This window comes from Barbatula barbatula (assembly GCF_947034865.1).
Source record: "Barbatula barbatula genome assembly, chromosome: 2".
Taxonomy (NCBI): Eukaryota; Metazoa; Chordata; class Actinopteri; order Cypriniformes; family Nemacheilidae; genus Barbatula; species Barbatula barbatula.
In genome coordinates this window covers 30,865,853-30,884,319 of record NC_136767.1, presented here as the reverse complement: position 1 = coordinate 30,884,319, position 18,467 = coordinate 30,865,853, and the positions used below count along the sequence as shown (strand labels likewise).

Here is an 18,467-nt window from a genome sequence, read left to right as displayed (position 1 = left end):
TTATATCTAATGTTTTACAATTAAGCTTTTAAATCAAATCTGTATATTCATATTTTCCATCTTGTTAGACAACATGTACATTATAAGCGGTCAGGGTCATGGACGCTACAAATGATTACAAGACAAACAATTGAAACTTCAACATCATTTCGAAGAATGTCACTAAAACATACCAACGGATCCCAAAAACCTCTTTAAGTTTTCCACTCGCCCCTCAGCTCTTATCGCAGCATTTGTTTAGTATTTCACTTTTTGCATCCGCAGACATTTGCGCTATTTCCATTACACTCCATTTACAGAAAGAAACCACGCTCTGTAACGGGAAGTAAATCTCTGTATCTTTTATCTAAATAGCTGTTGAAAATTTGGAAGCAAAAGGCACTCACTCAAATAATGTGATCCAGCTTAGAAAAACATGTGGAAAAAGACTTCAGGCCAATCGTCTAATGAGCGATGCTGACACACACACACACACACACACACACACACACACACACACACACACACTGTATAATAAGGTGGGCTGGCTGCTGTGGCCCACTGAACCTTATGGGGAGGTCAGACTTGATTTATAAGGCCCTTCCTCATTAGCGGCTGTCATGCTGGTTTAGGATATTTCTAGACTTTTCGAGACTGAACTGCTGTCATCAAACATCGGATATTAATTTATCTTGACATTCTTGTTAGTACATTGCATTTCAAAAGTATTTGACGCAAGGCCCCCTGTTGCTTTAACAACAAAATTGAAGCCCCCCCGCTCATATTTCTTTCCCAAATAAATGTAAAAATTATGCACAACTCGATAAGCTTGTTATACCAATTTCCAAAACCTTTTTTTTAGTAAAATATCTCGATTTTCTTTGTCTTATGTTTGCAGTCCAAATGCCCCTGGGATGTTTGTCTCGGCCAAATGCATAATGCAGAAATGTTTAGACCTAGAAACCTACAAAACATCAAACCCACGACTTTTGCACGACAGAAATGTCCATTAATACAAATTCCGCAATATCCAAACAATCTTTTTAAACGTTCCCACGATCGGGTACTTTTATTATGAAATCGACCCCGTGCGGAAGCGCCCCGGAAGAACGCGCTTTCGCGATCTTTCCCCACGTGTGCGCCTCACTCTCATGGTAGCGGTGATGCACACAGACATGGGAGAAGTAGATAACGAAACCGTGAGGCCTAAAGTGACCGATGCCAAAGGCATTCTTCAGCAGAACCGGGAATTTCTCGATTATTTCTGGGACATCGCGAAGCCCGACCGCGAGATCCGCCTCCCAGCTATCGAGAATCTCATTGAACACTTGAAGCAGTCCGAGAAGGTAACTGGACGACAGTCACGTGTGTTCTCGTTAATGTCCACACTACATTATTCTTTATTTGGTTAAACACTTGTTTGTTGCTGTCTACGGTGTTTATTTGCTACACTAAATTGTGAAAAAACGAGAGTTTCCTACATTAAGGTGTTGTTGATGTACCCACGTGGTTTGTAAGTATGGATACCAATCTAGAGATGCTGTATTATAATAAGCAGCTTTGCAGTTCCGTTATGTCAGTTTCTTCCCACATTATTAGTGTTTAGTGAAAGCTTATTTTTTTGTAATAAATAAGTTAGCTGTCATAGCCATCATGATTATCCTACTGATGTGATGTCAAGTGTCATATATATATATGTGTGTGTAAACATCTGTAGCTTCGAGCAAATCTGCTGCTGTTGTTTTCATTTGAACAAGTTTTATTTTGTTTTCTCCCAGTCAGATGAGCTGAAATATTCTCTGAAGAGGCTGATAGATGGTCTGTCTCACACAAGAGAGGAGGCTCGCTCGGGGTACAGCGTAGCGCTGGCTCAGGTAAGCTTTAGTTTACCTTCACACTTTCTTCCCCACACGAGTAGCGTGGTTTGCAATGTGATTGACTGTTATCGCTTCTGCCTGAAGTTGCTGAGCATCTTTGAGGAGATCTCGCTGAAATCCACGCTAGACGGCATCAAAGAGAAGCACAACCTCAAGACAGCCAAGAAGGTGAGGAAAACGTCCCACATCTGGAAACCGCGCGTCCCCTTCGGAATGAATTGTTTTACATTGACAACGCGAAACTTTTCTTTGACAGAAATTGATCCGAAATGCGGCGTTTGGAAATTTCTTTGGAGTTCTCTCCCTGTCTCAGTCTTCACGTCTGCATAAGGTAAAACTTAGAAGATTGCATCTTCGTATATGCATATTTGAACTCTCTGGCGATGGGGAAAGTCCATACAGTTGAATATTTAGTTTCATATGTTGGCATTTGCATAATATAACTTGATATTAACACTTCAGCATCTAAATACATTCATTCCTATAGCTAGAATTATCATTGAATGGTGAGAGAGTTATATCGGATATGACCTCTTTTAAAGTCAGTAGTGAAGAACTTGAATATGCTTTAAATCTGCCGACCTTCACCTCTTAGTCATATACAACTTGAGAGTATTATGGTTTAATTTGTATTAAGTGTGCAATATTAGTTAGTATGGATCGTATGGCGATGGACAATAAGTCCAGTGACAGCATCTCATCCGTCTGTCATGTGACCGTCAGGAGCCGCAGGTTCTGCTGGAGTGTGTGCAGGTGCTTCAGAGTCTGTCTCAGTACAGAGAACACCTGAGAGATCTGCCCAGAAAAACCATAGTGGACATCCTGTCACAGGTGACCCCTTCTTTTAATGAGGAAACGGCTTTATTGACCTCGTGTGTCATCAAACGCTTTTTTTTATATCAGATGAAATGCGAAAGGGTTTTATTTGAGGTCTGAATTGTGTTTCGGTGTGTTGTGTAGACGTCTACGGAGGTGTTTGAGGAGGTGCTGTTTAAGGCCCTGAAGTCTGACCTCACCTCAGCCCTCAACACACCTGAGCAGTTAGAGCTCCTCCTGGTGGCCATACACAAGTTTCCTTCAGTCCTCAAACCCAAAAAACTGAAGAAACTGTTGGGAACCACAAACGTCATCACTGAAGAGAGCATGCCAAAGTCAGTATCTCTCTTTTACTACGTTAAAGTCCGATTTTATCTTATTTCCCACAGCATGTTACGTACATGATAATTTGACAAATGTACTTTATTTATATTTTTTAATTTGTTATTTAACTTGAAAGGACTGAACTGTTTTATACCCAGCAGACTTGTGTGCTGTGTAATATCACAGTTTGTCTGACACGCTTGGTGTTCTCTCAGGTTGGTCGGGGTTTTGAAGACGGCCGCTCGCTCGGTTAAGAAGGAGGCGGTGTTGCCGGCGGTGGCTTTAGATCTGCTTCAGGCGTCTCTGCGTGAGGAGAACTTTGAGATGTTCTGGACCGAAGCTATCATCAAAGGCATGATGTCTGATATGCCCGGACATACACAGTGAGTTTACTCCATACTTAACTGCTTAGACCATTTAACAGGAAGATTAAGTATTTCAAGTTTATTTATGACGATGCGTAGTAAAGTACATGTATAATAGTTAAGTTTTGATGACTTATTTGATCAAATTTTATGCGGTAAAAATAAAGAAGGCCAGTGGCAAAATTCCTGCTTTTTGCAAAGAGGGCAATAAAGGAGGATTGTGAAAAGTAACAGGTTTAATTTGTGTCCGGTCATTTCATAGCCAATAAATAACTTGAATATAAAACTAAAAAACACGGGTTTAAAATAACAAATACAAAGTTTCTTTGCAATTTTTATTTATTTAATTGGCTCGCAAGTGTTAAAGCGCAAATATGAAGCGGCCTATAGCCGACGCCTTTAAAAGACGATTCATCAACTGAGGCCAAATTGTCACTGAGAAAGGGATCAAATTAATCTAGAGCCCTGTGTATATTAAACATAACATTTATATCTGTGTGTTTATCTGTTTTGTGCTAATATTCATTTAAGTGTTTTGAGTTAATACACCCTATTTCTTTATCGCATCATTGTATTATAAGAAATCACTTTTAAATACTAGTACACACATTGTTAACATAGAGTGTGACTCGTACTATTGCTCTTTTATGACATATCGCTATTTGGTCGCTTTGGATAAAAGCGTCTGCTAAATGACTAAATGTTCATATTTGTGAGTAAAGAAGATATCCCCCTAGGGTAAAACACTGGGTTACATACATTTTGCGACTCCAGAGAAATTGTATTTGTTGAGAGGTCCCAAAATGGCTCTTTTATATATATATAGTATATTGAATACTATAGTGGTATAGTGAATGCTTAAGTATACCTGGCCTACAGTACTTATGCGTGAAGCATACCACAAATAAACACACAAATGCTTTATTTTCTCTCTCTCTGTTTCTCAGTTATTTGTGTTTTCGTCTGCTGGGAGCCGCACTACCGCTGTTGTCCGTCTCTCAGCTCGAGTTTGTTTTGTCCGGTGATGTGATGAGACATTATGGCGAACACGTGCTGTCTGCACAGGTCTGCATCATCATTACACTCATTCACAATTATCTGCTTATTTTTATTTCTTGTTATTCATTGTTGTATATTGATTGTTTATTCTGTGTATTTATCTTCAGTTGCCCGATCGGTTCAAGTTCGCTCCAGAGATGGCGAGATACGCGAGCGAGTTCATGCAGAGCTGCAGTGATGCTGACAAACAGCTGGCCGTCGTGGTGGGCTTCACCCGACTCACTAACCGAGGTTTCCCTGTGGTTCCGTCTCACTGGATGGTTCTCGAGCACATGGTTCCGTCTACGCTGCAGCGATACGTGGAGTGGCTTATAGAGGAGTTCTGTAATCCGCAGCTGGACGCGTGTTTGGAATTCACCACACACAGACAGAAGGGCAACCAGGACACAGCTGAAGTCAAGTGAGTTCATCTGTCATCATATAGAAATGTGCGATGATTGCGTAATACGGACGTCGTGGATGTGCATGGCGGAGGCAGTGCAAGCCGTGTGTTTATGTTTAAGAAGTATTTAATTGTTTTAGTTTTTTGAAGCTGCGATGAAATTGAAATTTGGACATTAACCAACAGCCCCCCCTCGAAGTCCTTTATATGGAGAAGATCCCTGGAAAGCTTTCCCCATAAGCATCAATTTGTTTTCGACAGAAGAAATAAACACACGGACGGCTTGAGTGAATTATCATGACATTAAAATTGAACAGTGAACTTGAAATCTGGTTTTCGCTTTTCTTTAGGGGTGACGACAGTATGGGCCGCTTTCGTAAATGGATCACACAGCGGCTCGCCTTCATCGGTGAAAACCATCAGATTAAGAAAGACGAGGATCTGGTCATGAACATCACAAGGTGACATACCTTTCTCTTTTGTATATCGCTCACGTGACCTCTGTTTTGATGATATTAAGTGATGTTATTGTGTTGTTTCGCAGGTTTATTTTCTTCCATGCCTTTTTTGACGTGAAGAAACCCACCTCAGATATTCCAGAGACGACACGAGCGCTTTTAGTGCCAATAGACCAGCAAACACGATCCGGCATTGCATCTGCTTTCTACAGGTAGGACCTGCCGTTCGATTTAGTTTGAAAATGCATTCTGTTGGATAAAACATCTGGTAATGTAATTCCCTTTTTTTGTCTGAATGCACACATCGCGTGTCCTCTAGTCTCCTGCAGAGCTTGAACTCAATGCCCATGATAGGAGACGTCTCGGAGACGGAGGGTCAGAACAACAGGAGGATTCTGGGAGTGAAAGCAGATGGTAGTTTGTGGATTTATAGTCTGGTGCAGTATGCCGCCACGCTTCTCAACCAAAGCAAACACGCCAAGATCATTCACGCCTTCAGTCCTGAACAGAGGGAGGGATGGAACAGGTATTCGGTCACATCTTATAATAAATTAGGGATGCTCATTTGAATATCCGAACATTAACCGTTAACTGATAAGATTTTAATATTAAATTGGATTGAAATAAAAAACACGCGTTGTCTTCCGGGGTTCGTTTTTTCTGAAACGAGACTTAGCATGCTTTTTTATTTCATTCGGTTATCGAGGGTCTGTGACACATAAACATCACAGAAATATTTTAACATGCAAACAGAACCCGCATTCACATATTATCACATTTTCACGAAACGGAGCATTATGGGAAAGGGGTAAAATAATATAAATCAAAGCATAAAATAAACAGGCAAGAAAACAACTTGATTCATTTACAAATTATGACAAAACAAAATCACAGAAGAACCTGGTTCTTAAGAAGTTTACTCCCGTCAGAAAGCTTTTTTCATCAAATAAAAATAGCAGGCCTGCATCAATCCAAAGCTTGGCTAGTTTTTATTGAATAAAGCGACATGTTTACGTGATGTGGGGACAGCCTGGAGCCTGTTGACAGTTAGACCCGCTGCAGAAAACACCCTTTCGAAGGGCACGGATGTCCCGGGAATTTAGAGATGTAGACAACTCCGATATAAATCCGATCTGCTATACTGGCCCAGAATACAATCATCACATATTTCACATCTGTATTTTTACGTCATGTCTTAACAAAAGCAGGGACCCACGGGTCATGCAGTCTTCTCTCGAAAGCACACGGGAAGCTTCCGACCTAAAGCATCCATGTGAGAAGTTTATGCAAAGGATAAATGGATTGCTAGCACTGAAATGCCATAAAAACACCATACAGAAAACTAAAAACCGGTTATTTATATAAATAATTTATATTGTTTAACATTAAGAAATTAAACATACCTTTTAAATCGTTTAACTGATTAATAATCGGTGAAAATTTGTATTATCGGTTAACGGTCAATATGAACATTCCTACAGTGAATGCTTGAAGAGCCTGTCATTTATTTGGTACATTTATGTAAGAAGTCTTGTATTTTTGTTCTGTCACAACAACAGATTTAATAATGATTGCATGAGAATTTATACAAATATCACTCAAATGAAATGGTTATAATATGGTCTCCGTGTGCAGCCTGCTGGAGTCTGTGGAGGCTTTGAGGAAACAATCGAAGAAATCTTCGTCCCCTAAACACACCGCTTTCCAGCATCTCTTTCTGCTCATCGGCATTCAGATGTTCAAGGTTTGAGTGATTTGTGTTCTATACAATGATTTGTTTTCAGCGTTTAATCCAAAGAACCCCAGTGTTGAGTATTTGAGAATTGATTTTGAATGCGCGTTCAGGATCCAAAGGAGAGCGTGGAGCTGTTGAAGGACCTGCGGAGCTGCATGGAAAAAGCTCAGGCTAAGAAATCTAAAAAGAAGAAAGCCACAGGTATGACATCTGCTGTTCCAACAGGGAGTTTGTGGGTAAATACAGCCTTTGATGAGTGTTGTGTGGTTGTGTATTACAGGTAGCAAGGGCTCAGAGGAGGAGCCCCAGTGGGTGGAGGTGGTGGTTGAAATCCTCCTCTCACTTCTGTCTCAGCCCAGTCGACTCGTTCGTAACGTGTGTCGAGTCGTGTTCACCCGAATCTGCCCGGAGGTCACGCAAGGAGCGCTCGACTCCATCCTGAATGTAAGCGAACATCTTAACATCATCAAACACGCAATAACAGCAAGATGAAAATGGGCATTTGCATGTTTTTGATTGGATCGTGGAAGTTAGCTCGTGTTGCTATTGGTTAGTTTCTGTTTTGTCCCTCCCACGTGTCTTAGTTACATCATCAATATAAAGATTTGCAGGTGGAGAAAAACATTTGTATTTCTTTTGAAATGATGTGTGCGCATGAATTATGCACAAAAGCAAGGGTGTGTATTAGGAAATAAAAAAGGTTCATTTTGGGTTTTGATTATCAGGTTTTGGATCCCAACAAAGACGAGGATGAAAGCGGTGTTGTGGTGACCGACGAGAAGGAGAAAGAGAAGAAAAAACACAAAGTTGATGAGGATGAAGATGAGGATGAGAATGAAGACGGCATGGATGAGGTTACTAAAGTGGAAACTATTCTTAATTAATAAAAAATAACCAAATATAATATTGGCCTAAATTTATGTGTATAACAATTCAACGGAAATTTGAAATGTTGCAGGGGTTATATATAGAAATAGGTAAAGGCACTAAAATGACCTAAATAAAAATGTAAACTAAGCTAGAACTAGGAATAAAACATTTTTTGTTAAATAGCAAGATTAAAAAAAGAATAATTAAAAATATTATGTTAAAAAAATGAAGCATTTACAAATGCTAAATGAAACGAAAAATATTCTCGGAAAATATCATTTTAAATATTAATAAAACTACAACAACTCCAAAATAAAAACTATAATATCTCTGGATGAGAAACATGCAAGACTGTCCCACAGAACTGTGTCTTTAATCTCATTCTTCTTTCATCAGGATGAAGAAGACTCTTCCTCGGATGATGATGATGATGATGAGGGGGAGGAGGTTGAAGATAAGGCTATGGAGGAAGGAGGGGAGGTGGATCAGAACTTCCGGTTGGAGTTGATGAAGGTTCTGCAGGGTCAGAATGCTCTGGTATGAATATCAACACTTTTTCAGAGACGTTTGATGAAAATGCATCAGTGATGACAGATGTTCTGCTGTTCATGTTTAGGCCGAAGAGGAAGACGGCAGCGATGAAGACGAGCTGGATGATGAAGCTATGATGAAGCTGGATGGAAGTTTGTCATCTCTCTTTCTGGAGCAGAAGAAGAGGATTCAAGCCAAAAAGGACGAGAAGGACCGACTGCGCAGGGAAAAAGTCCTCGTACGAGACTTCAAGATCAAGGTAAGTGCTCAATGCTCGGATGTCGCGCTTTCATCGCACAGGAGATTCTCAGTTTTAGTCTCAGATGTTTCTCTGAATGAGACGTTATAGTTGAAACGCATGAAGAGTATGGAGGTGTAAAATGAACGTAGATTGTAGAAGTAAAATAATCTGGATTTGAGTAAACATGATGAGAAATGTTTGAGTTACTATTGAGATCTTTAAGAATATTCAAATCTGAGCTCAGTTTGACACATTGATAACATCTCGTGTTTTGGTGGCTTGTGTTTAATTCAGGTTCTGGATATGGTGGAGATTTTTTTGAATAAACGGGGCAGCAGTTGTCTTGTTCTCGGGCTGGTGGAGCCGCTGCTCGCCGTGATCGAGAACGGCATGAGCTCTGAGACCAGCCAACAGGAGCAAGACTACCTGCGCAGAGCCGCTGACATTTTCAGGTGACAAATACATTTCTGTATTCTTAACAATGTCGTTTTTAAATTCTTCATTTATTTGAAGAGACAGATTCTCTTTTGAACAGATGTCGTTGAATAAAGTCAAAACATCTTTATGATTGGCAGGAACCAGCTCTGTCGTGGCAAATATTACTGCAGGGATGCTCAAGGACGAGAGGCGGAACTTTATGAGATGCTGGAGCGCCTGATTGGTCGAGCTCAAAAACTAACAGACTCATCTGTGTCGCTCTATTACTTCAGGTGAGGACAATATTTATTATTAAAGGGACAGCTCACCCAAAAATACATTCTGTCACTCACTCTCGAGTTCTAAATCTGTATAAATGTTGGATGTGATGAACACATAAAGATATACGGAAGAATGCTTATAACCAAACAGTTCTTGGTCCCGGTTGACTACCATAGTAGAAAAATGACCCGGAACGGTTTGCTGTCCAACATTCTTCAAAATATCTTCTTTTGCGTTCAACAGAAAAATATCTATAGTCTAAATGGTTTTGACTGACTGCTACTTGTTTTTTTCAGTGCTGCTCTGTATTTGGTGAAAGTGTTGAAAGGGATAAAAAGCGAACAGGATTTGACAGACAAAGAGTCAGCAGCGTCTGAGGTACGAGATCTTTTTTAACTCTGTTTTTTATATTCAGAGAGGATAAATACTGAGGTCGACTCTGATTGACTGTGTGTCGTTTACAGGGAAGGACTATGGGTAATATGGATGTAGAGAGGGTCACGTCTTGTTTCAGAGATGCTTTGACGTCCTTCATGACGCGGAGGAAATGTCCTCTGACCGGAGCCATGTTCGTCGACCTCTTCAACCGCTTCCCTGTGAGTCCACGTGACTTCTAAACAATACCATAGTAAATATGAAAATATACAACCGTGTTTACTACAGTTCATGAGTTTGCTACAGAATACTACGGTATGTAATTAACTATAGTAAATACAAAAATACCCCACAGTGGTTTCACTTCTAAAGAACTGTGGAAGAGTATTATTCATTACATTTTTGTTGCTGTGTTTACTTCATGAAACCCTGCCAGGTATATGAAATAAATATCTTGGCCATGCTTTATATCGAACTCTGCTCTTCAGATAAATCTTGTGATGTGATATTCTTCATATAGTCGATGAGTCATGTGAGCTGTTTTTCATGCGTTTAAAGGTTTTGTGTGTGAACCTGTTGGACAGTGCGGTGGAAAACATCACAGGTGGACTGAGAGACCATCAACAGGTACATTAAACACTATAAATGGAAATGTTATATTATTGATGACATAATGCTAATTTTTGTTTGACCGATGGGTTGTTTTAGGGTCAGGCGTGTGTCATTGTGCTCAAAGCCCTGCAGTCGAAAGAAGTGAAGAAGCTCATGTCTGACAGTGAGAGGACTGAACTTTATCAGAAGATTTTGAAACAGATCACTAAGGTACGCTGACGTTTACGTGTCTCAACAAGATGCGCTTGGTTGTAATCGGGTTTCTTCCTGCGAACAAGGGATGTGACATTTTAGTTTTCTCTTTCGTACAGGTTTTGGAGAGCGTGCAGTCCAAGAGCAAAGTATTCCATGAGAAAATGGTCAAAACACTGGAACTCTGTCAGTTTATTGTGAAAACTGTTAAGATTCAGGTAATAAAGCCGCTTTCACGCGGTACAGTTCTCATAATGAGAGATTGGATCATTCTGAATAATGTTTTTTCTATGTTGTCTGAGCAGAAGATGCCGGTTGATTTGGATGTCCTTCAGAACGTTCTCACGGCCATGAATGCAGATGGATGTCTGCAGAAATCAGGACAACTCGAGGACACGTACTGGAGTGTCACTAAATTATTTGGTGTTCTGTAAGTCGTTGTTATTTTTGTTGTAATGGTACACACTGAGCATCTGTGATAATACATTTACATTCATGCGTTCGGCAGACGCTTTTATCCAAAGCAACTATTAAACTATTAAATTCGATGCATTAAAATAGTTACACTCCATAGGTCTAAAAGACGTCTTTGCATGCGTTTGCTGTTTCAAGTTTATTGCAGTTGCACATTTGAACATCATGAATCTGTATTCCGTCACGATAACATCTCTATCCCCACCACATTTGAACATCATGACTCTGTATTCCCTGACGATAACATCTCTATATTCACCACCTTTAGAAAACCAAAGATAGAGAAGGTGAAGAAAGTCGTGGAGGCAGAGGACACCGAGAAGACCGCAAAGAAGAAAAAGGGATTCCTTCCCGAAACAAAGAAGCGCAAGAATCGTATGAAGCCCACGGTACTGGAGGGACAAGAGACGGCCGCCACCCAAAGCGCTGAAGCACAAGCAGCGAAGAAGAAGAAGAAAAATAAGAAACGGAAACGGCAAGGAGAAGAGACGGCGGCTCAGTCGCCTGCTAAAAAAGCCAAAACGCAGCAGAAACCAAACAAAAAGAAGAAGAAAGGAGGCGATGAGAAATAAATGTGTGAGAAACACAGGACTGTTGTGATGTTATTCTGTGTAAAAGTGTTGATAAATCCACTGCTGAATTCACATTTAATGATCAGACATCAGCGTTTCTGTTTCATAATCTCACGATAATGTGAAAAGTCTGTATTAAATATTTCATATATCTGTTTTTGCCTTTTGAATGATACGGCTTTTGTAAAATCAATAGACTAAAGACTTGAAGGCTTTTTATTGTTAATATGCAGTGTGTGTGCTTACAAACTGTTGCATCTCGATGATATTTTTCTTTTGAGGAATAGTTTGGCCAAGAACGAGAATTCATTTCTTACGTTTATCATTAAACTTGGATTTTCTTCTGCAGAACACAAAAGAAGATATTTTGAGGAACGTTGATAACATTGAACCCCATTGACTTTCATTGTGTGAACGCAAAACCACAGACACATCAAACATATCTGTATTAATAATATGACCAGGATTCTCCTTTTGATCTTTACATCTAAAATGGGACAAAAATGATTTTACGTTGTATAATTATTTCATCCTTGTGAAATGGCTTTAAATAAATGTATTTCTCTACTACACATTTTGCATAATAAATTTATAACATTTTTAATAACATATTTTAATAAATTAATAACATTTTTGAAACCATGAGACTCGACGACAAACTTCTCGCTCCTTCCACGGGTCTTTAAATGTGACGTTCAACGCGTCCACCAGTAGATGGCAGTGTTCCAGGACGCGGCTCAATGTGCAGAATCAGCGAAGAAGTGACCAGAAACAGAAATAGTAAACATGAAAGTGAGAAGCAGCGCGTGAGATAAAATCTATAAGTGTTTTAGCGTCCAGCGGCCTCCAGACGTCAAACCCAGCGCTGTTATTCGCGTCTCTCGAGCGGAAGATTGGATCTCAGCCGTGAGATCCGACGGAGCGTCATGTTCAACAACATCACACCACCGCTGTCGTCTTCATCTGAGGCTGGAAGTGTCACCAGTTCGGCGTTTAATATGGGAGAACCTCTCAGACAGCCGCGATCTTCTCCTCCGATCGGCGCAGGTGAACTTCGCGTCACCGCTAATTAGCCTGTCTGCGTGCTAGCGGCTAATGACAACAACAACATGTGTCACACGCATGGAGCGAAATAAACGCGTTCGCATTGATTTACTATCCCATGATTCTTTGAATTATAATGCGCAAATCTGATCAGACACAGAGGCCTTTGTTAATGTAACCGCGGTTTTATTATAGTAAAATTGGGGTTGACATGTTTGATGTGGAGAATTGCTAGTTTAAATGTCGCAATTTACAACCAATAGGATTGTTAAACTAACAAAAGCATTACATTTGAGTTCTCACTACGAATACCAAAGTCTAAACACTGCTTACTCCTGTTAGATGGATGAGGTTTTGCTACAAACATCGTGGTTAAACTAAGACGATCTTGATTTATTACACATTTTGTGGTTAAACATGATTTTATTAGAAATACTGTAGTTATTAGTAAGTATTGCTGTAGTCAAACTGTGGTCACTGTAAAGTCTGAGTCGACTGTGATTTTACTACAAATATCATTGTGGTAAATATTGATTTACTACCAATATTAAATTATTATGCTTATTATAGTAAGATAATGATAAATATAGATTTACTATCATTTATGACAAATACCACGGTTAGACTAGTAAAATAATGGTTAATTTTAGTAAAAGTTCATTGATGTATTATGAATTAGCTTTTATACTGTGCTAGGCTTTAATGGACTAGTTTGATGCACTTATGTATTTTCGTTGCCTATGTTGTTATAATTGCTTCCAATGTTTCCTCATCTGTAAGTCGCTTTGGATAAAAGCGTCTGCTAAATGACTAAATGTAAATGTAAATGAACGTTTTTTGTTCTATGTAGACGGTGATGTTTTATCTTGTTTATTATGTGTATATATTTTGTTTACCTCAGAGTCACAATAAGTAAAGGATTTTGTTTTTAAGGTTTACAGAATCTACGTTTTTTTGTCTGTATTGTTTCGTCTTTAATTGGGAACCTACAGAACATCATTACGTCATGAGACCCAAACACACTACATGAAGACGTGTTGGTTTCACTGGAAAACAGCTAATGTTTATCGCTTCATCTTCTGATGTTTCATAGCTTCACCCTCAGTTCACAACAGCACTATTGACACGGCGTTAAAATCTCCAGATTCACTGGTGAAAAACTCCACACTGTCTGCTACCGCTCCAGAGTTTATCCCCAGCGGATATGCATCGTATCAGGTGAGTCGAGCAGATGCAAGCGGGTTAAGGTTTTCAGTTTTTTTCTTTAATAATCATTCCGTCATGATGAATGTCTGTGTTCATGTCCACACAGAATGATGTGTATTCAGATGGATCTGAAGATCACTACCCTGAAGCCATGCTGTCTGATTTCGTAAATGAGTTTGTGAGCATTTTGACTTCGTCGCCTGGTTCCTTCGAGGCAGAAATCGATTACATCACCGACACGCTGAACAGCTGGGTCACCACGGAGGAAATCCTGCTGGAGCTGGTGGAGCTCATCTATGTACAGGTGAATCACTCATATCAGATCATAGAGAATGTTTTACAGACTTCAGCCGTCAGTCTCGAGGCCATTTGATATTTATTTGATATACACATTATATCAAATTAATTGCTTAAATCTGTTTTTTAACAAGGTAAGTGTTTACTGTTAACATTGTTAAAATAATGTACACTGCTAGAATTAAAGTCTGGGTTAAGTAGTCTCAAGTCCACAAACCCTTAAAAATGCTGAGAACGTGCGGCTGGTTTTACCGAGGTGTTCTCCAAATGAAAAGTGCATTTAAACTGTCTTCACACTCGCAACTTTCTTCAGTTGTGTATTGTGTGTATGAAATGTTTGTTCAGCTTATATTCAAGGGACATATGTGTAACATATCATAGTTGGCAGGAATTGAATGCATTCAAAGGTCAAACAACACTGGTTTGTTCTCCACAGTCCACATGCATCCCTAACTTTGCTTATACGGGATCTCGGCTCTGTAACCATCTGTCTCAACACATCAAAATCAGTCCACCTACAGGAAACTTCCGGCAGCTGCTGATAAAAAGGTAAACCTCTGTCTGTCAGTCATCCACAGCAACGTGGGCGTGTAAGAAAAAGATGACACATGTTTGTTTCCTAAAAAATTGGAAGAAAAATGTACCTCCTTATTTTCAGTAATACGTTGAATAAACTTTTCTGGTCTTATTGTCCATGATTCAGTGTACGTTATACAAATATGCTTGTCAGGAAGTTATAACTTGTACAGTAGCTTCTTTCTCTGCTCTCATATGTTTTATCAAATACTGAAGACCCCTTTTAACAATACAGTCAATTTCCAGAAAGAAAATGTAAACAAATCATGCCCTGTTTATCTGTCCCTCCAGTTTATCGGATTCTGTGATTGCGGCATAATCTGCAATTCTTTTGCGATCCTGGATAATTTGTCACTTTACTGCAAAATTATTGCAAATATATCTCGCATGACATTACATTGAGCGAGTATTATAATTAATAATGATATATTATATTTATTTGACAGACTAATTGATAGATAAAGATAAATCTCTCTAATGCTATTTTGTATGATCAATATAAATATTATTAAATATAACAAACAATGTATGAATGTAATATTAACAGTTTGTTTTCTCAATTTTGCTATGGCAAAGCAAAGGACACTTTATTCGTCAACTACCCATGTTTAGTTATAAAAACATAGCCATTTTGATCACAAGAATCACATGAAAAATCCTGGAGGGAATGTTTTGTACGCTGTATCACTGGCCACATTATGAAAGGAAGTGCATTTAGAAGCCCTCGCCATCTTTCCTCTCATTCAGAATTTTTGAACAATTCTTAGTGAACAATTTCCTTTACTCTCAGTTTCATTTCCTCCGTTAGTTTCTGTTTCAGCTGAATTCTGTGCTGTTGTGTATGTGTGTATGTGTAGGTGTCACAAAGAGTTTGACCAGAAAGATCAGGCTGTCAGAGGAGATAAGGACGCTCAAAAACAGTTTCACTCGTATGTGCTGTTTCTAGGGGAGCTTTATCTGAACCTAGAGGTCAGTTCATTACCAACATGATCACAAAGCATGAGAAACATGAACGTTACACGCTAGAGATGTAATTCATGTCTTTCAGGTCAAAAGCGGTGGGGGCAAGCCGGGACGTGCTGACATCTTACTGGGAGCCCTGAAAGATCTCCTGGACACACTTTTCTCTCATCCTGAGGACTCAAACCTATTCTGTGCTGTCAAATTACTCAAGGTTAACAATATTTGCCCTTTTCTAGTTCAACTGACATGTATGTTATGGATAATGTAAATTTTTATTAGCATGTATAGATTTGTTCTATACGTTTAGATCAGGACATTCATATGGATGAGGTTTCTTTTGCTGCATCATCCCACTTATTACACGGCAATCTACCAAAGATAAAATATGGACATGAAGTATTGTAGAGTAGAGTAAAATGAATATATAATGTTAGAGAAGACTACAGGAAGATACTACAGACATAAAACACACATAGTCCTTTTGGATTATCAAGAGACCTCTAGGCTCAGTCTTGATGTTAAATAACTCTGTTATTCAGACCGCCAGCGACTGTGTCGCCATTTTCTCGCTACGAAGGCGTTCCTAGCTTTGGTTGTCCAAGAAACATTTATTAACAAACCCTGATGTAACAGACGATAGACGGCTGACGTGAGCTCAGCTGCTGTACTCCTATTTGTAGTCGCTCGTCATTTGCGTAAGTCGCTAGACACGCCCACTTCCTGCCACCAATGGTCACTGTTGTTACTAGGCTACCATTTAAATGAATGACATCGCGTGTCATTGTCACTGAGTGTCGCTGGCGGTATGAATCTCTCTGGTATGAAGACCATGAAATTTCTGCGACTATAGAGCTTTGTGCAATATAAAGTGAATATTTAGTTCGGCAGATATTGTATTAGTAGAAATAAATGAATTGGACATGTTGTGTTGACATTTTCACTGTTCTGATCTTAAAAAAAGCTGTGCGGTTCAATTCTGGAGGACACGTGGAAAGAGAGACAAAAATCGGACATGGATGAGATCATGAAGAAGATTGAAGTGGTTTTGGTAGAAGCCAAATGTAGCAGGTAAGTGAATCAGGCGAAAGTAGATTCGGGTTGATAACTACGAGTTTACAATGGGATAGTCATTTTAGTCTAAAGGAGCATTCACACAGATACTGTAGCGATGACACGTTAGTTTTTGTCTGTATGTGTGTTTGTAGAGATAATAGACTGATGCTGGTGAAACTGGTGGAGTTGAGGTCGAGTAACTGGGGGCGAGTACACGCGGCTTCTGTGTCATGTGATGCTACACCTTACAACGACCCGAACTACTTTATGGTGTGTATACTGAGAAAACACCTTCTTGTGTTCTTTTAAAGAAATTATTGATGCAAGACTTGATGTATGTTTTTTGTGAGTGTGAAGTTTCTACACACTTCAACACAAATGTTGTACTTTTGCTTCCAGAATGAACCGACCTTCTACACGACAGATGGGACTCCGTTCACAGCAGCCGATCCGGGTGAGCGTCATAAATGTCTTTAGTCTTTAAAACTGTGTCACCCGAACATTATAAGATAAGAAAAGGTTTTGTTTTGCTGGACTGTATCAGTAAGCGAAGAATAAAGAACATTTTCTCCATAATTTCATTTTTAGAAAATGATCCAAACACATTCATGACAGGATTCCATGAGAAAGCTCTTTATCGTGCAAATTGTTTATGTGTCTTCCAGCGAGACATCCAAATTCACATAATGTTACAATTTCAGAATAAAACAATTCTGTAGAAAGCGGTCGTGTCCATTCAACCAAGTGGTCTTGTCTTTTTGGTCACTACAGACTACTCCGAAAAATATCAGGAGATTCTCGACAGAGAGGACTACTTCCCTGATGCGTTTGAAGAGAATGGAACTGAATCGTGAGTAGACTTTTTTATTCCCAAGATTTCGACGTGAATAGCAAGCATTAGTTTGTTGCAAACGCGCATAAACTTTGCAGATACACACAGCAACACTACTTAGTGCACAAACTTCAGTATTTGTCCGTCTCCCAATGAAAGTGAGTCTGAGAGCAGATTTGAGTGAAGTGCGGGGAGAGAGGGGGGCTTAACAAGCAATGATGGTCTCATTCAGCATAGACTTCATCCAGCTGTAAATCAAGGGTTTAGTTACATACATGTTAATTATCACACAATTGCTTAGTATTCTAAAATATAATAAAACCCAAACAATGACAAAGAGAGAAAGAGACCGACGGAGAGACATCAACATCATATAAGTGTTCATTTATTAAACTTTAAATTGTTTTTTATTTTTCCAACTTCAGCAGAACCTTTTAGGGTGGATGCACTAAAAACGCCATTTATTGCAATTGAATTACCATTCAAAATGTGATGGATTCTGCATCGGAGGATGCAGAGTTTGGAGTGTTAATACACATGATTTAAAAATGTTGTGTTATTTCTTCCCCTTGGCAGTTTTTGCGATGAGGAGGATGAAATGGATCCTGAGATGGAAGAGGCTTTTGAGAGATTTTGTATGGAATCGGAGTCGAGAGAACGGAAATAAGATCCGTGGACCGCAAGATCACCATCATACCATCCAACCAACCAACCATCTAGAATGTTGGCAGAACCAAAAAGTGTTTGGGTTGAATTTTGTTGTTGTGTGTCGTTTAATTTTCCAACAAGAACTTCTCGGCTACTATGTCATTAGATTTGATCACAGGGTTTATTGTTTGACTGTAACGTGACAATTGGCAAGTCCGACAAGCCACTGGTTTATTATTTTTATTTGTGTTCTGATTTGTCAACCATCCAAACACGTTTGCAGTGAG

General features: G+C 39.3%; 2 protein-coding genes across 3 annotated transcripts in view; both read left to right on the top strand.

The window, feature by feature from the left end:
- Nucleotides 1–1,081: 1,081 nt before the first annotated feature.
- mybbp1a (MYB binding protein (P160) 1a) lies at nt 1,082–12,202 on the top strand. Its single transcript, XM_079451209.1, has 27 exons — nt 1,082–1,325; nt 1,758–1,853; nt 1,941–2,024; nt 2,113–2,187; nt 2,580–2,687; nt 2,817–3,007; nt 3,212–3,379; nt 4,309–4,426; nt 4,528–4,820; nt 5,153–5,263; nt 5,347–5,472; nt 5,580–5,786; nt 6,896–7,004; nt 7,106–7,196; nt 7,276–7,439; nt 7,721–7,849; nt 8,262–8,402; nt 8,482–8,655; nt 8,932–9,089; nt 9,213–9,347; nt 9,633–9,714; nt 9,801–9,932; nt 10,270–10,338; nt 10,420–10,533; nt 10,635–10,733; nt 10,821–10,945; nt 11,258–12,202. Exons 1-27 carry the CDS (start codon nt 1,131–1,133, stop codon nt 11,559–11,561), a joined length of 3,798 nt encoding a protein of 1,265 aa, XP_079307335.1. The 5' UTR covers nt 1,082–1,130; the 3' UTR covers nt 11,562–12,202.
- A 71-nt stretch (nt 12,203–12,273) lies between these two features.
- paip1 (poly(A) binding protein interacting protein 1) overlaps nt 12,274–18,467 on the top strand; it is a 6,696-nt gene continuing 502 nt past the window's right edge. The window contains exons 1-11 of one of the 2 annotated variants that reach the window (XM_079451207.1): nt 12,274–12,608; nt 13,699–13,823; nt 13,918–14,115; nt 14,545–14,657; nt 15,542–15,653; nt 15,733–15,858; nt 16,609–16,715; nt 16,853–16,970; nt 17,100–17,154; nt 17,472–17,550; nt 18,109–18,467. The exon at nt 18,109–18,467 is cut by the window's right edge and continues 502 nt beyond it. In XM_079451207.1, coding sequence (XP_079307333.1) covers nt 12,488–12,608; nt 13,699–13,823; nt 13,918–14,115; nt 14,545–14,657; nt 15,542–15,653; nt 15,733–15,858; nt 16,609–16,715; nt 16,853–16,970; nt 17,100–17,154; nt 17,472–17,550; nt 18,109–18,199 — 1,245 coding nt within the window. In that variant the 5' untranslated portion in view covers nt 12,274–12,487 and the 3' untranslated portion in view covers nt 18,200–18,467. The remainder of the gene's footprint in view (nt 12,609–13,698; nt 13,824–13,917; nt 14,116–14,544; nt 14,658–15,541; nt 15,654–15,732; nt 15,859–16,608; nt 16,716–16,852; nt 16,971–17,099; nt 17,155–17,471; nt 17,551–18,108) is intronic. The other variant, XM_079451208.1, reaches the window with a different exon arrangement.